Source organism: Colius striatus, chromosome 24 (assembly GCF_028858725.1).
Source record: "Colius striatus isolate bColStr4 chromosome 24, bColStr4.1.hap1, whole genome shotgun sequence".
NCBI classification, from domain to species: domain Eukaryota; kingdom Metazoa; phylum Chordata; class Aves; order Coliiformes; family Coliidae; genus Colius; species Colius striatus.
In genome coordinates this window covers 5,898,003-5,915,031 of record NC_084782.1, presented here as the reverse complement: position 1 = coordinate 5,915,031, position 17,029 = coordinate 5,898,003, and the positions used below count along the sequence as shown (strand labels likewise).

Genomic DNA, 17,029 nt, shown 5'->3' with positions numbered 1-17,029 from the left:
GCTTTTAGGGGTGAAAAATTGAGTTTATTTAAATTTCTGTTGTTTCCAAATTGTACATGTACCATCAGCAATGGACAGTTGGAAGCAGAGCACACACAATTTTAACTGGGATACAGCTCACTCCCAGGCCAGGTCCTGACTGGGAGCAAGTAACGTCCCCACCTGTGTCCCAGCACCTGCCAAAGACCCCAGAGAACGTTTCACAAGCTGCAAACTCCTGCTCAGCTAAAGCACTTTTCCAGTCAACAGCAGGCATTAAGAAACAAACAGTGCTTGGGTTTTATCAGCTGCTTGCACTTGTGAAACATCCCCCTGGGTTCTGAACACGGTGGTTTCCCATCCCTCCCCTGTCTGCCCTGGGACACAAGTCGGCTTCAACTTCAGATGCTTTTATAAATTATTATTAAAAAATTCTACAGCAGCCTCTTTTGCACAGTTTACTTTAAAAAGGAGCTCACACCCAAGTACATCTTCACTGTACCAAGTGCAAGGCCACAGCCACAAATGTTTCTTTTTTAAACAAAATATCTTTTTTACCCTCAGGCCTGGTGCTCAACACAGTCATCTTACAGGCACCAGAGTACCAAAATACTTTGTGCAGGAAAGCCCAGCAAAAATGTACATATGCTACAAAGTTTTACATTTATTTACATGGCTGTTTTCCCTATGAAAACACATTCACAGCTGCCACAAGCTACTGGACCTAAAGCCCTCACTACAGGGTAACCCACGTCTGAGCACGACTCTTGGTAGCTGTTACTAAGGAACTAATGATTAAAAGCCATATTGTGGAACTCATGGGAGCAAGTGGAACACGAAGGGGCTGGCAGGGGAGTGTTGCTAGAGCTGGGCAGGCCCTGACGCCCGGGGCTCTCCCCTGCTCTGAGGAAGGTGTTTCCCAGATCCCTGTTTCAGGGGCTCAGGAGTGTCAGATGGGCACGAGGGCACAGCCCACGTTTTACCTGCTGCTGTGGGGAGTCTCTGCTCTGCTGGGCTTCACCCAGCCAGCAACTGTGGCACGAGTCAGAAAAGCAGCAGAGTTCTTGGCTAAAGCTTGCAGGGCATTTTTTCCAGTTCATGCTGCATTAAGTCAGGCAGAAGCTGGTTTCCAACACTGGCAGTGCTGGGACACACCCCATCTGCTCTCACAGTAACAACCACTGCTGAGGATTGGTTATAGCAACACCATTCACAGTGAACACAGCACAGGACCGCTGAGGTAAAACACGAGGGGAATGTAAACTGCCAGCCCCTTCCAAGTGCCTAACTACATGCAGCAAGAACAGCCTGTTCTGTAGAGCCAGCCCTCTGGAGCTGGGGAGAACAAGTCTGAGCTCCGAGACCCTGTGAAAGAATCAAATCCTTTAAAAAATACCGAACCTCACGTTCTCAAGCCTGGACTTTAAGTAATGTTTTAAGCTGAAATGTCATTATTTCTTGATCAGAAGGTTTAAAAGAAACAGGTACCCAGTGGCTTGGTGGCTTAGGAAGAACACTTGGTGAGGGTGGCTCACTGAATTTCGCTCCAGCATAGTTGTGGTTGGTCTGAGGAGGGAAGAACAGCGCGCGGCTCGCTAGAGCAGGGCTCCAGCCCTGGTCCCCTGGGAAAGGAACATTGCTCTTCCCCCCTTTCTGCATGGCCTGCCATGCACCAGCCGAGGGGCTGCACCCATGTCCTCTTTCTTTCTTCATATACGTCTTCATCTGCGAATTCTGGTCTTTATTCTTCTGCCTGTTTTTAAGTTGTTGATGGTTCTTGGTGGTATTTCTGGATTGGGGAACTGGAATGTTGAATCTTTCTCCACCACCCATCTTCAACTTAAATGTCACCTGTGAGCACCAGGGGGAGATCAGTGGAGTTTGCATTGCTAACAGTTCCTTTGAAACAAATACTCTGAAACATTTTAGATTCCAAGCAAGAGGACTGAAATCAAACCCACACTTGGATCAGCTGAAAGCAGTGGGTTTTGTCCTTCCCTGGACACCACTTCAGCAACACCCATGAACTTCTCTGACACACCCACTGGAGCTGATTGTAATCTTCCAAGTGGGAGATTCCCTACTGCTGCTGACCAGCACATCACACCCCAACCCATCCCTCAGGCACTGCACCACACACAGACAGCTTTCCCCACCTACTGTTCCCCCCAGGCAGCCAAACTACTAAATACCCCACTTCTTTTGTCCTCAGCAAAAGGTGTTACTGGAACAATGTGAAAGACAAAATGCAGTGCCAAATTTGAGGTGTTTGTATTTAATCCTGAACATGCTAAAGGGCTAAAGATAGGAGCAAAGTTAGCACTGATAAAGCCACTCCCTAGTCTTCCTGGTAAGTCCAAGAACTACTCTGATAAACCCAAAGTGAACTGACAACAACCCCAAATGGAAGGCAGCCACTTGTAACTGCACTTTCAAAGCAGACTGATACTATCACATGGTACTTGGCACCTTCATGCTCACCTCCCACACTTCCCACTGTTCTTCCTCCACCCCCATTTACCTTTCAGTTGTCTTCTCAGATTCCACGCTCTCCAACTCTTGCCCTCTTTCTTGCTTCCAAGCCTGAAAGAGTAGGTGCTGCCTTTCGCTGGACTCCTTCCTTTGGCTAGGAATGGAAGTTTTCATGGGCTGCTCTGCCGTGTTCAGCCAGGGAGCCGAGCCCAACATCGGATTCTCGGCACAGAAGCTCCAAGGGAGAAGTCCCACTGTGCAAAATGAAATTGTCTGGTTAAAGACACAACTGTCTCCACTGGGAAAAAATGATAATAAGCTGAAATAATTCTGATCATTCACAAGGTCAGCTGTGTCCCTTAACGATGACAGACTCCAACCGTGAGAGACACGGTGGCATTTCCCTTACTGGGTGATTTCAGCATACTCAGCATTTCGCAAGGAATCACTTTGTTGTCATGCTCTCTCTAGCTGTATCTTAATAAGTACTTTACTAGCCAAGCAAGGATCTGTTCTTTTACTACAGAGAAGTGGTGCTGAAGTTCCGCGGACAGCGCTGTGCTGCCCTCGGAGGGCCGCGGTGCCACGGAGCGCTCCCCGCCGGCCGCAGCGGAACGGCCGCGCACTGAAACCGCCCAGGAAGCCACCGCAGCCCGAACCCTCCTCCAACCCTTACAGCAGCTCCCGACAGTTGTTTTGTTCACCCTCTTCATCACGTAATCCCTTACTAACTCTCACGATACTCTCCTCCCAAGCTCCGGCCTCCCGCCCTCATTTGCAGCTTTCGCCTCGTTGCCCCGTCACGAGCCGCATCGCAGCCGCCGTTCGCCTCCCCTCCGAGGCGGCCGTCGCAGGCTCGGCGCCTGTCACAGCTCCAGCTGCTCTCTCCAGACTTTCTCCCTTCCTCTCCCACAGCCCGCGGTCCTGCCGGACCCCGCGGGGAGCCGGGGATCCCTCTCCCCACGTCCCCACATCGGAGCAGCCCGAGCAGCACAACATGGCGGCGGCAGCGCCCAGCCCTGCCCGCACCGCTCCTCCCTTACCGACTTCTGTCCGTCTCGTTCGCGTACAACCACAGATACACACACACGGGCCTTCAGGCACAGACCCCGCCGCTCCTCCGCCGTCACTCTCCGATACCCTCCCGCAAAGCACAGCCCAAAACTCTCCCACTCTGCCGCTGCCCCTCTGCCCCCACACAAAATGGCGGCCGCGTCCCCGCGCCGTATAACACCCTCGGCCCCCCCACCCCGCCGCGGCCACGCTGGCGCAGCCAATGGGAGCGCGCCGCCTGCCCCCTCCGCCAATGGGAGACAAGCCCCGCCTGTTGCTGGGCGGGGCGGGGCAGAGCGGCCGCGGCGGGCGGGGCCACGGTTTGAATCCCCTCAGCGCAGAGCAGCGCGGGAGCGGCGCCGCGGCCCTTTGTCCCGCCCGCGGCCCCTCACGGCAGCCCCGCGGCCCTTTGTCCCGCCCGCGGCCCCTCAGGGCAGCCCCGCGGCCCTTTGTCCCGCCCGCGGCCCCTCACGGTTACCCCCGCGGCCCTTTGTCCCGCCCGCGGCCCCTCACGGCAACCCCGCGGCCCTTTGTCCCGCCCGCGGCCCCTCAGAGCAGCCCCGCGGCCCTTTGTCCCGCCCGCGGCCCCTCACGGCCACCCCGCGGCCCTTTGTCCCGCCCGCGGCCCCTCACGGTTACCCCCGCGGCCCCAGCCCCGGCCCGCAACGCCCCGGCCCGCAACGCCCCGGCCCGCAACGCCCCGGCCCGCAACGCCCCGGCCCGCAACGCCCCGGCCCGCAACGCCCCGGCCCGCAACGCCCCGGCCCGCCGCACGCTTCTCCCCTTCGCAGGGGAATTGGCGCAACAAAAACCGCGGAGGGGGTGGCTGCGCCAGCTGCCGCTCGAGGCTTCAGAGAGGCCAAATAATTAACAAAGGAGCCAACCGTGTGTCTGTGAGAGGGTCCCGGCAGCGAGGATGCGCCTCATGGCAAACAAAGAGCCAAATCCAGCTCCCCTCAGAGCCGCTGCAGCTTTCAGACTGTCCCAAGGAGACCCTCCAGCCCGATACCAGCGTTTACTGCAATCAAACCTTAAACTTTAAATCGCTGAGAAGGATTCAGAGATATTCGAGTGGAAATGCGTGAGGGGAAAAGCTTCCACAGGTTAGAACTGCTGTCGTGGGAACTGGCTGCTCTTTGTGTTTATCGCCACAGACTATTTCACCTCCAGGGATCGATTCCACTGAAACCCATGAGATTTGGCTTTTACCATGTAGAGCCTGAATTAAGATTACACAGAAGCCTGCACACTCAAGAGCTTCTGCTCCCAATCCCTCTGAGGGGCCCGTCGAGCACCGAGCACTGCAGTGACACCGAGCACTAATCACAGGCCGAAAAAGTCACCTGGAAAGAAAATGGAGAGCAGTTGCTTCTGTTGGTACACCACAGAGGGGATGTGTGTACTTAAAAAGAACTCGTGAACAGTCAGAGGGTCTGTTTTGAGGTATAGACAGACACATTGAGTTTGCTGAGGTACTCTGACCCATCAGAGGGTATTCAGGCATTAACAGGACACAGATAAGCACTCCAAAGAGAAGCCACATCTTTATACTTCACTATGCAGTGTTTTTGGAGAGGCTGTGTTCCAATATACAAGATGTGGGGACACAACAAAGCCCAGACCTTTGTTCATGTTCCTTATTGTCCATTTGCACCGACCAAGATGAGACTAATTTGTTTTCCTGCCTTTGCTCTGTATTTCTTGGCACAGTGTTGTGGCTAAGATCTTTTTTGGTCCTTTTCATTTAGATGGAAGACAGCAGCATCTGCTCCAACCAAACACTTAAGCCTTGAAATTCCACTGATTATCCCAAACAACTTTCCTGTAATGCACATCGGCAGATTTTTGCTTTAGTTCTATCTTTAGTGTGTGTCTGCTGAAAAACATCAGCCCACTGAGAAGAGATGATGTAAGTCGAGACATGTCTCAAGAGTTAAAGGCAGCATTTTATTGACTGCGACTGTGCTCGTCTGGAGAGCAGAACAGCCATGTACTTTTCCACACAAGGTCTGGCAGTTTGTCCTCACTGTATCTTTTAGATATTTCAAAAGCATCTTTCAGAACTGTTTTGGGGTCAGGCTGACACATGTAGCCAGAGGTGAGCAGGAAGTGTTTGTCAGCATACAAACCCCGTGCTGGTGCTGGGTTCAGCAACCCAGCTGAACGCTGCAGTGAATCGTGTCCTTCAGGGTCCAAGCAGGCATGCAAGAGGTGGTTGTTACCCAAAACACCACAGTGCCCCACTCACAAGCAAAGGGAAAGTTACCCATGTGCCACGCTTCGCCTGCTAAAACCCTGGGCAGGTTTTTCTTTCCCTGGAGAAAAGGGGATGCTGCCAAAGCTACGGGAACCACAACATGTACAGAAGGACACCAGTGCCTGCCACGTCCCACAGATGCTGCACAGACTCAGTCCCAGGGTTTAGTCTTAATCCTTTATCATCAAGATCTGGAATCCCTTAAAGAGAAGCTATTTCTCTCCTCCAAAGGATCATTTTTAAACTCTCTCCCTTTTTTCCAGTATGCTGCTTGAAGGGGGTAGAACCTCCAAACCTGGCTTTGCTGGGCATTGCCACGTGGCAACACACACTGGGTGACCTCAGCTCCACAACACCCTGGTGACACACTTATAACCTATTGTACAGTTCTTCTGTTGTGCAAGTGTGCCTGGTCTGGGTTGTTCTGCTTCCTCCAGGTAGCCCAAGGCTGACTGCAGGAACTCCCGACTCTGCTCACGTTCCCAGGGAGTCGGTTTCTTCAGTCAGATGTACATAACTCAAATCCTCCTCCCAGCCCTCCACCACTTCTGCTGCTGCAGTGATAACTCAAGGTTTTCCCCAGCTACTATTATTTTTCACTCAGGATCTCCATTACCCCTCAAAACAAGTCTTAATACCAGCCTAGGGAAGCAGCTCATCTGTGCTGGCACTGCAACAACCAGCACTTTGCACAGACGTTCCAGTGAAGACAAGGCCCCGAGAGCTTCATTAGCTCCAAACCACAACACTTCCAGCTGTGATCAAGATGGATCCAATCACATACATATTCCTGCCAGAGCACTTCAGTGGAACTCCCCTCTGCAGGGTGCTGCAGGAAGGAAGCAGCACAGATGAATCATTTGCCAAGCCAGCAGTGAACCACCGCCCTGGTTTCGTGCCACAGGTGACAAGCTTCCCATGGTACATGATTTCTGAGAGCCACAGAAAGCAAAGGCCTTGGGGCTACTGAGAGTCCCATGACACACACCTGAAACTAGGTACAAGTTTCCATCTGAGGCAGACAGGAACCAGGCCTACAGTCCACACAAGTTTCCCTGATGTGGGAAAGGTGTTGAGTTTGTACTTTTCTTAAAACTCTGCACAACAGTACCCAGTCTGCAGCAGCATTTCCAGTACCCTTTGCTCTGCTCAGCAGGAGTCCACCAGTGCTCAACCAGAGCTCAAGAAACCCACAGCAGTAATCTACAGGAACTAAGGAGACATTTGAATCTCTGCAGAGTGAATAGAGAAGAGGCAAAAGGCAAGTGCCCCAATAACTCAATGAAATGTGTATTTTAATTGCTTAAAGCTCCTTATGTTTGTTGTTAAAGCAGAAGCAGGATACCTAAAGACACTTTCTATACAAGTTGTATAGTGCCCATCAGTACTTGAATTGCAGTGTTTCCTCCTCTGCACTGCTGAAACTGGTTTAATGCTCAGAACACGAATGTCTCTGAGAACATCTCTCCTTTGCCTGACTGCAGCATGAACATTTGTACAGAGATATACACAGAACACCACAAACTCAGCACCAAGCATGAAAACACCACACACAGTCCATTAGACCAGTAACAGCCTCATGGCCCAGGAGGGTTAATGGGCTTGTGCTGAAGCAGCTTCACTGCAGCTGAACTCTGTCAATAAAAGCACATCCAGACAGGGCTCTTGAGTCACACCCCATTGGTTTTCTGACTCAACAGCTCCCTGTTCAAACCCACACCAGCACCGAGTCACCCTGCAGCAACCTTCAACCCATTTAAATCAATATGCCTGCTTCCTATCCTATCAGCAGGAAAAACATTTCCACCCTCAACCCACCTGAGCATTTCCTTTAAAGTCACACTGCTCTGATTCACACCTTATCAAGGTGAGCAGTGCCTCCACCCTCAGCCCTGTCTGGGACACTCAGTTTTCAAATTCAGCCCCACCAAAGGCCAGAGTCAGGGAAATAGAGGCAGGACACTGTCCTCCAGCAAAGCACAGCCACCTTCCTGACAGTGACTAAGTGCTCCACCACATGAGCTCTGTCCTAACAGCAGCCCCAAGGGTCATTTTCTTCTGTTCTGAGGACAGAGACACTACTGAGACCAAGCTCCTAAGCCCCATCACCGTGGCCCATACAGCTTTTCCTTGAGCCTTCCCCTCTCAGCACACTACAGGGCCAGAGCTGGCAGCTCCCTGAGACACAGCCCCAGCCCAGCCTGCACCCAGAGAGCTGAGGCACCCACCAGCCAGAGGCAGGGCCTGGGGAAGGTCTGCAGGGAAGCATCCCTGCCAAGGCCAGCTCCCCCCTTGGCAACTCTGCTCATCTTCTTGGGAGCCATTGGCAGCAAGGCAGAAACCTCAAACTGCTGCCAAGACTCTCCTCAGGAACTCAACCCACTCCAGCAGCCCTCCCTGACAGCCCAGGTACATCTGACTGTGCTTCTGGCTTAAATACCATAACACTGAATTGAGACAACCCCACCCCATTCCCAGGCAGCCCCTGGCCTGGGCAGCCCCTCCTTGGAAGGGGCTTGGTGACACCTCTGCAGCTGAGACTAACTGTGCTGTTGCTGAGTGCCAGCAGGCCGAAAGACAAAGGCAGAACATGACCTCTGTGGGAATGAAAAGCTGATCATTGATCCCAGCTGTGGACCCTGGGCTTGGGGCTTTCCCACAGCAGGGCTGCTCACAGCTGTCTGAGCTGTGGCTGATGCCAAGGGGAAAAAACGTCAGTGAGAGAGGAACAGAAAGCCCCTACAGTACAGAAGTCAGCCTTTAATGATTGTCTTTTACTCTCTTGGGGCATTTTTTGCTATTGAAGAGAATCTCTAAACCAAATTGCAAGCTTCTGGCTGTGCTGCACCAGTAATGTTTCTTTCTGATAACACACACTCCTTAGACCGTTTCTCTCTGCAGACAGAGGAAACTTGGGTCTGCACTTCACAGGATCCTGCTGGATGTGGAGCTGTGACAGAGCAGGGAACAGTTTGGGGCTGAGTGCTGCTTTTCTAATTCAGGACTAGTATAAAGCATCTTTCTGCCTTTCTCCAGCACTTTATAATCTCGTGTTTGCTCTTGCAAAGGAAAACTTGTCAGTTCATGGGAACCCAAATGGAAGCTGCTGTTTTTTGAGGCAGAGCACATTACCTGCCCCTTCTCCTTCGCTTTGTCCATGGTGCCCTTCATCTTTATTGTGGTTCCCACACAAGATCCAGAGAGGGGCTTTCCAAACCGCCCAGTCCTGAGCAGCATCAGATGGGTCCCAGGCCCGAGCACCCCGGAGAGCAGGGGAACCCCCTTTCCCCGGCCAGAGGCCAAGAGGAAGCGCTGGCTTCCCAATTGTGCCCGTTTCTCAGACACCCAGAGGGCCGTGTCCCTGCCAGTGCCGCGGGCTGCCCTGGAGAGGGCACCCGAGCACTGCTGAGCTCCAGCAGCCGCTGCCAACCCGCGGAGCCACAGAGAGCGGCAGAGGGCAAACGTGTGAAGCAAATATTTGCAGAGCAGGAGATGTAACTGGGTCAAAACAGTCACAAATCCACCAAACTGGGAACTGGGATCCGAGGTTGAGTTCCTGCTTGGGAGAAGACAGGTTGATGGCGCTGGGATGGGGCTGTGGGAGGTTGTGGCAGCTCTGCAGGGTGTCAGAGCGGGAGCTGTGGTGGGACAGAGTGCATTTGAGGGCTAAGGAGCACGGCCTTTCCTTTGCAGCCAGCACAGCGTGTGCTCCCCACTACAGCTTGTGTGGTCTTTTCCCAGACATAATGTGGTCAATTCCGTTGGGATTTAGGGCAACTTTGCCTCTACCCACCACCAGGGAGCCGTGAGTAACAGGCGATACTGTGCCCGTGCTCTGGTGTCAGCTGCCTGTGCCTCTGCTCTCCAGCAGCACCAGCACAACCTGCAGCCGACAGCCCGGGGCTGCTGCTGCCCAGCTGAGCAGTGGAAGCGGTTTGCTGAGAGCAGCTGGAGCAGAGACCTCAGCCTCTGCAGCCCTGGGTCTGTCATGACCACAGAGGTATAATTGTGTAACTTAAGCCATTTCCTTTCCCTTGTACTTGCAGAGAGAGAATCCTGTTACTCTCCTGGCATTAGCAGAGCATGTTTGTGTACAGAGAAGGGGCTTGCCCGCTCGCAGGGGCACAGAGAGGTGGGGTTCTTGCTGTTAATGGGGCCAGTAAGCACACAGCAGATTTCTGAGCTTGCCCTTACACCTTAGGCATATCCAGACCTTTCCATGTCTGCCTCCTCGCTCTTTTCCCTCCCCTCGTCTTCCACTTCCCCAGAGAAATCAGGAAAATACCCTGAACGCCTCTTGCCTCAAACACTGCAGGTACATGGAGGAATTGGAGTAACTGAGCAAATTATTTCAGCCAGTCTGAGGGTGAGGGTGGTTGTGAGATGTGGCACTAGCAGCCAGAAGCAGAACACAAGACCCAGAGGGAAGTGGGGAAGGAAAGAAAACCCAACACACATTCACCAAAAGACTGTGAAGGAGAGCAAGAAACCAGTGGAAGGATTTGCACTGATGGATTTCCAACCTAGGAGAATAAAAAGCCAGAATGACAAACCCAGATGAAACCAGAAGTGATGTGAGAGGAGAGGGAAGCTGATGCTGTCTGCAGCTGCACAAACTGCCCTGAGAGCTGGAGAGATGGGAAGCTCCTGAGCAGCCCCAGCCCGTGGTGCCAGCAAGTGGAGGTGAGTGGTTTGTGTTTGCTAAGCCATGGGGAGATCCTGCACTAAGGATCTGTGGGGGATCCTACACTAAGGATCCATGAGGAGACCCTACAGCCAAGGATCTGTGGGGAGATCCTGCAGCAAGGATCCTTGTGGTAAAACACAGGGTCCCTTTGAGCCCAGGGCGCTGACACGCAGTCTGAGGAGACTCTGCCACACAGGGTTTGTCACGGGCAGATTTCCTGATGAACTGCAGTGCCATGCGTAACAAAGAGAGGGGAAAAGTGCTTTTTAGGATGAATGCTTTCTTAAGAACATGCAAGGTGTTTAATAGCAGACTGAGGACTGACTTTACAGCTGATTTCAGGAATTATTATCACTGATGTTTCCAAATGTCTCACAAGGGTGAGTGTGAGGAGAGTTCTCAGGCTGAATGTTCTGCATGAGTCAGTGTTTACTGTAACTCCACACAGGATGGTTTTGGTGGGCTGAGAGCAGTTCTGCTTTGCCATGCTTTATACCCAGACTGGCACTCGCTGTGCTGCTCTGCACACATACAGCCCTGTGCTTCGAATGCTGTCACCTCGAGCAGGCACACATGGACAGAACTGGGCTCTGATTGGGAACAAGGGACAGAATCCTCACTTGTGACACTCAGTTCTGACATCAGGGAGGGAGCTCTGCTCGGCATTAGCTGATGAGGTCAGAGACACAAGCTGGGATGAACAGCTATTTCCACAATAATGGCAAAACTTTTGCAACTAAAACACGAAATGGAGCCCAAGCCAAACCAGGACTACAGCAAAAGATGTTTTGCCTTTTCAGCCAGTGAAGTGTGCAAGCATTAATGACAATGCATCAATCACAGACTTGTGTTAGGTGATCACTTAGGATGTTTTATTTTATTGCAAAGGTCAAACCTGTCAGGAATTCTGGAGATGAAACACTCAAGGCCAGCACTTTCTGAGTGCAGCAGGCACATTGCACTGTCTGCCTGCAGCAGGAGACTTTGGGTTTACATTATCTAACCAGCATGTTAGCTCATTAATCACAGGGAGTCTGAGATGCCTCTGTAAATGCAGAAACCATCCCCAGTGATATCAGAAGCTCTGCTGCTGTGTCAGTCTGACAGCTGAAAGCACCTGCAGAAATGCACTGAAATGCCAAAGGACTCTTCCAGCTGTAGGTTTAATTTCCACCAAAGCCAGTGGAGTTGTTCGGCTGGGGTGGGAGGGCTCACGAGCTGATCTAGTGGAAGATTTCTCTGCTGCAGACTATACAGTCAGTGTGGCTGTGTAAGATAACACATTGCATTCCCAAAGCTCTTCTCTGCAGTTTGTTCTTGATAGATGGGCTGCTTGTTCATCCCACGTGTTGCCTCTGGGGGCTGTGGTTATTGGCACTGTCTGGAGGGTTCTCCATTGCAAGACACAGGGTTTGCATCGCTTTACTTTGGCAGAATGTTCCTCACCCTGGGAGATCCTGCTGGCAGGAGACACTTGCCTGGGCTTGTAATTCCCAGTGAGGGGGAGCTGCCACCCCTCACAAGAGGTTTTCCACCCTGGAAGTGGGACTTGCTCCATGGAGGATGCCACAGATCAGCTCTGCTGGGATCTCTGCTGGCTTATTCCCCAGGAGGCAGTGGGCATGAACAAACAAACGGTTGAATGCAGGAAGATAGAAATGTCCTCTGGGCAGGAAAAAGCAGCCTTATGGCAAAAAGAGAGGGGAAAAAAAAGGGACAGGCAGTGCAAGAAGAGGGGTCCTGGGCACTGCCCAGGTCTACATGCTCTGGAGCCTCTGCAGAAGAGATCCTGTGCTGGAACAAGGCCTCATACCTTCCCTCACAGACATGGGAGCTGGAAGGAGGACTTGGGGGAGCTCAGTAAAACTGCAAAGAGATTAGTCTTTATCATTCAGCCTGAGACATAACAGATGTGGGAAGAGAAGATCTGGGCTGGCTGGGTGATTGCTATGAGCCCAGCACAATGTTTTGAACCTGAGGACTTATCTGAATAATGTGGCTGACAGGAGAAGGCTGGACCAGAACAGGCAGTGCAGGACTTATTTGGACATTACAACCACCTTATCTCCCTGAACAACAGGAGGGACAGCATTTTGCTGGCCTTTGATCTCTTGCCCAGCATACAGTACAGTTTCCAAGCTCCTAAGAGTGTTCACTGGATATGGCATAGTTGCAGATATGGAGAATTTAAGATGATCCTGGGAACGTTGGCTGCAGTTAGGAGATGTCAAGGTGATGCTGCAGCCTGCTTAATTAAGAGATGTCTTGGTTTGAATGCTGGAGTTTTGGCTGGGCAGTTGTGGATACTCAAGGAGGCAGTTGCTTGAGTGAGCTTGGTGAGCCCTGAGAGGTGTCAAAGTCCATCTGTCTGCTAAGCCTGCCCCTCTCTGGAGAAAGAGATGTCAGGTTTAATAACAACAGCTCATATCTACTGCTGCACTTGGACTGTTCCTGAGAAGAGCTGCAGAAAACAAAAGTGATGAGAGTGCAACATCTCCAGTCCTTTGTGATTACCCCACGCCAGAGCCTGATGTAAGCGGATAGAGACTTGATGCAATGCTCGGCCACATTTCAGCCCAAAGTCCAGGACTCCTCCAGTCTGATGCAAATCAGTCTTGGGCTGCTCTGGCTGTAATTTGCACTGAACATCCTGCAACCACCATGTCTGAGCCCTGACAGGCAGGCAAGAGCAAAGTGCTGGGCCCAGACTCTGCTCCACGAGCTCCTGGGCAGCATCCCAAGTGCTCTGGGGTATTTTGCAACTGCTGCAAAACACAGAATCAGTGATGGGTGTGAGGGCACGTGGGAATCAGTGGGGAAGGAAGTCCTGAGCTGTAGTGTACGTGTCACTGCGAAGATGTTGTGGACAGAGGTGTTGGTCACCGCTGGCTGTCGTCGCCTCTAAAGGCAGCTGTTGGCTTTGCTGCATTTCAAACACAGAGAAATCACAGATGGTCAGGTAGAGGTGTCTGGAGCCCAGCAGCACAGCAGCCCTGTGGCTGGAGCTGTCACACATCCCAGCTACTGTGGCTCACATGTTTTGGACGTTTCCTCTTTCAAAAGAGAGCTGAGGGGAGGGAAAGGCGGTTTGTTTGTACTGGAGGAAAGGCAACGCTGTCAGCTCGGTGCGTTCCTCCAGCAGCAGGAACTGCTGGTCCCACTGCCTGCAGTGGCATCCTGGATACTGGCAGCCAGGCAGATGCTGTCAGGAAGGAAGGTCCTGTCCTGTGGGCTTTTGCAGCAGGGCAGTACAACCTGTCAGTGCATGGCACCCAGGCACAGCAGCTCTCTGCTAAGGAGGCAGCTTAAGTCTATCCAACACCCACTTCTCTTCTGTAACCTCATCCAGAGAGACCTTGTTTCCCCTGTTCCATGGGGCAACAAAGGGCAGCTGAGCCCTCAGTGAAAGTGCATTTGGTTTAAAGCACATTACAATCAAGAGCATGGACGGGAGAAAAAGAGCATCTGAAGGACAAGCTCATCGGTGTAATGAAGATGAAGGGATTTAAATGCATTAAGCTGCTGAAGTGCAGAGCAAAACATGACTTTGCTGCCTCAGAGTGCATCAACCCACTCAGCAGCTGCTATGGGGAAGTCACCTCCCTCCATCACACCTCTGCTGAACCTGAAAGTATTGACCAAATTAACATAACCCTGGGCCTGGACAGGGTTTTGTAGGTTTGGGTGGTCTAACTCCTGCATGTCCAACCTGCACACTTGTACTGATGTTAAACAATGACTTACAATCACTCTGAGACTGACTCACACCACAGGGATTGTGGGGGAGAAACGCAGCTTCAGAGGCTGAGCTTTATAAAACTGCACCAGACAAGCTTACACATAAACCCAGTCTTGTCATTTACTGTGTTCAAACGGCTTTGGTGAAGAGTAAATGCTTCATAGTGCACTTTGTGCTCCCAGATGAGTCGCACGGAGTCCCCAGCGGTGCAATATCCCACATAATCCTGCATCCCAGCCACCTCCGGGGCAGCTTCACTGCTGCTCAGGGCCTGCCGGCGCTGCTGGCCTGAGCAAACACGGAGGCTGGTAAGAGCTGGCCCAGGTTCTGCACAATTCTCAGCGCAGCTGCTTCCCTCTTGTGGTGAGGAAACACGGGGAGACGGCCGTGGTGGGCTGGGACAGACGGGGCTCAGCCAAACCAGCAGTGGGATAAAGCCTGGGTCTCTGCTGGGAGAGGGGGGAAGTTGTCTCCAGCATTTGGGCTGTGGACCTGAAAGGAGGTGTCCCAGGGCTCCTTGGCTTTTGGGTGCCTCCTTCTAAGGGGAAGGATGTGTCCAAAGGAGTTGAATCTGTGGCTCGTTGTGCTAAGTCCCCTTGGTCTTTTTCAGAGCATCCAAAGAAGCACAGAAGGAAGCAAAACCAGTCTCTGCAAGCTCCTGGCTGCGTTGATCACCATGGATGTTTGTGAGATCCCTGCAAACAGCTCCAAGTGCAGCGTGAAGGCCGTGGAGTGCTTCATGGTCCTCAGCACGCAGGCACAGAAGGTCAGCATTGCCACGCTCTGCGGCCTCTTTGGCACACTCTGCGTTTTCGAGAACTCTGTGGTGCTGTACTTGATCTTCTCCTCACCCAGGACCAGGAAAAAGCCTTCCTACCTCTTTATCAGCAGCCTGGCCTTGGCTGACATTCTGGCCAGCATCATCTTTGTCTGCAGTTTCATTAACTTCCATGTCTTTAATGCAAGCAACTTCTCTAAAGAAACGTACCTGCTGCAGCTGGGAGGGGTGACCACGTCCTTCTCTGCCTCCCTGAGCAGCTTGCTGCTGACAGCCCTGGACCGCTACATCTCCATCGGCTGTCCGTCCGAGTACAAGCTGCTCATGACGAGGAGGAGAGCCTGGATAGCCCTGGGGGTGCTCTGGCTGGCGTGTGCCACCATTGCTTCCCTGCCCCTCCTGGGCTGGAACTGCTGCACGCTCAATTCCACCTGCTCCGAGCTCTTCCCCTTTGTGGATGACAACTACCTGTCGAGCTGGATCTGCTTCATCGTGGTCCTGCTGGGCTGCATCATCTGCGCCTACGCACACGTGCTCTGGAGGGCTCACCAGCACGTGGCCTACATGGAGAAGCACCAAGCTCAGGCAAGAAAGCAAAACACCAGGATGAGGATGGACGTCATGCTGGCCAAGACCCTTGTCATGGTGCTGGCTGTCCTCGTGCTGTGCTGGTCTCCAGTCCTCATCCTCATGATCTACAGCATCTTTGCCAGGCTGAGCAATCACCTGCGCAAGGTGTTTGCCTTCTGCAGCACGCTCTGCCTGCTCAATTCCATGGTGAACCCCATAATTTATGCCCTGCGGAGCAAGGAGCTGTATTCCTCCCTGAGGATGGTCTTTTCTCGGTTCAGGAGGCAGCTGAGGGCTTCAGAGGAAAGTCCAGAAGCAGAGAGCAGCCACAAGTCCTCCGTGATAGAGACCGTCTGCGAGGACACGCGCGTAACGTAGGGAGGCAGCCGGGAAAGTCCACGCTTGGGCTTCAGACACCGTTTGGATCACTCTTCTTTTTCTTTTCTCTTCTTATGGAGGACCTGGGAGATGAGGGATCAGATGCCTGCCATGGAGCCAACTGCTGCTGATGTTGTTCTCAGGTGCTGGGACTCAAAGTGTTCAGATTTACACATGCAGCTCATCCCCACGCTGCAGAGATACCGGAGCCACGCCAGCGTGCCAGCCCTGGGGCAGTGGGTAACACCAAGCCCCAGAACAGCCCACCCTAATGTTTGGTGACAGCTCCTCCTGCCTGGCCTCCCACCTGTCCACCAGTAACCTCCTAACCCATTTTTCTTATATTCAGTGGTGTCTTCCTCAGAATACAGCTAACCTCAAGTAAAACACTCACAGACCTTCAGGTTCTCTGGAAACCCCCAGGTATCACACAGCTCCCTCTGAACCCCTTGGCTGCGCACAGGCAGCACTGTGCAAGCACCATCAGCAAGGTGCTGATAGCACATGGCTGTGTGGCAAAGGTACATCTATTTACACCAGACTTGGATGCTGTCCTGGGGTGTTATGTATTAGCAGCACAGTGACAAAAGGTCCTGGCCAAGGTGGCAGAGAGCAACAAGGTCCTGGTGAGGGTGAATGTCTCGCTGCACTGCATGGGAGCAGGGCTGGCAGCAGCAGGAGGTACCTTGGCCTTTGCTGGGAGAGCTGCAGCTGGTTCCTCCGGACTCACTTGCAGATGGCTCTGGCTAATCCTGTCTCACAGCCTTTCCAGTCGTGGTGACTTCACTGTGTGTTTTTCCTGAGAACGGAGGTGCTGTCACTGTGGCTCTGCCTCTGCCATAGCTGGGGGTTCTGAGGGGACAAGACCCTGCAGGCAGCATGTTTCTCTCAGCAAGTTTAAGGAAAGCTAACCTGTGCAGCTCAGGTGTTTGTTGCATGTCCTGTGATTAAGCATTAAAGCCATTTTTCAGCCTTTTCTTCCATTAATCTCTGGGGCACAAACTCCTCCAGGCGCAAAGTTTAAGTCCAAGCTGGGGCAGGCACTGTCAAGCACGAGCAGCTCCGTCAGATAGCACCAAATAACACCAAAGCAGCACCTTCAGCTGCAAAACCTGC

At 52.6% G+C, this 17,029-nt stretch overlaps 2 protein-coding genes across 2 annotated transcripts; one reads left to right on the top strand and one right to left on the bottom strand.

Moving 5' to 3' along the window:
- Positions 1–2: 2 nt before the first annotated feature.
- PNRC2 (proline rich nuclear receptor coactivator 2) lies at positions 3–3,671 on the bottom strand. Its single transcript, XM_062014275.1, has 3 exons — positions 3,495–3,671; positions 2,501–2,705; positions 3–1,830 (listed from the first exon to the last, which is right to left on the bottom strand). The coding sequence occupies exon 3, from the start codon at positions 1,810–1,812 to the stop codon at positions 1,390–1,392; it is 423 nt and encodes a 140-aa protein (XP_061870259.1). The 5' UTR covers positions 1,813–1,830; positions 2,501–2,705; positions 3,495–3,671; the 3' UTR covers positions 3–1,389.
- Positions 3,672–10,329: 6,658 nt separating this feature from the next.
- On the top strand, positions 10,330–16,867 carry CNR2 (cannabinoid receptor 2). Its single transcript, XM_010199553.2, has 2 exons — positions 10,330–10,444; positions 14,798–16,867. The coding sequence occupies exon 2, from the start codon at positions 14,864–14,866 to the stop codon at positions 15,911–15,913; it is 1,050 nt and encodes a 349-aa protein (XP_010197855.1). The 5' UTR covers positions 10,330–10,444; positions 14,798–14,863; the 3' UTR covers positions 15,914–16,867.
- The last annotated feature ends 162 nt before the right edge of the window (positions 16,868–17,029 follow it).

Coding starts and splice junctions, on each gene's coding strand:
- PNRC2 (XM_062014275.1), bottom strand. CDS start 1,812: ATGGGTGGTGGAGAAAGATTCAACATTCCAGTTCCCCAATCCAGAAAT.
- CNR2 (XM_010199553.2), top strand. CDS start 14,864: ATGGATGTTTGTGAGATCCCTGCAAACAGCTCCAAGTGCAGCGTGAAG.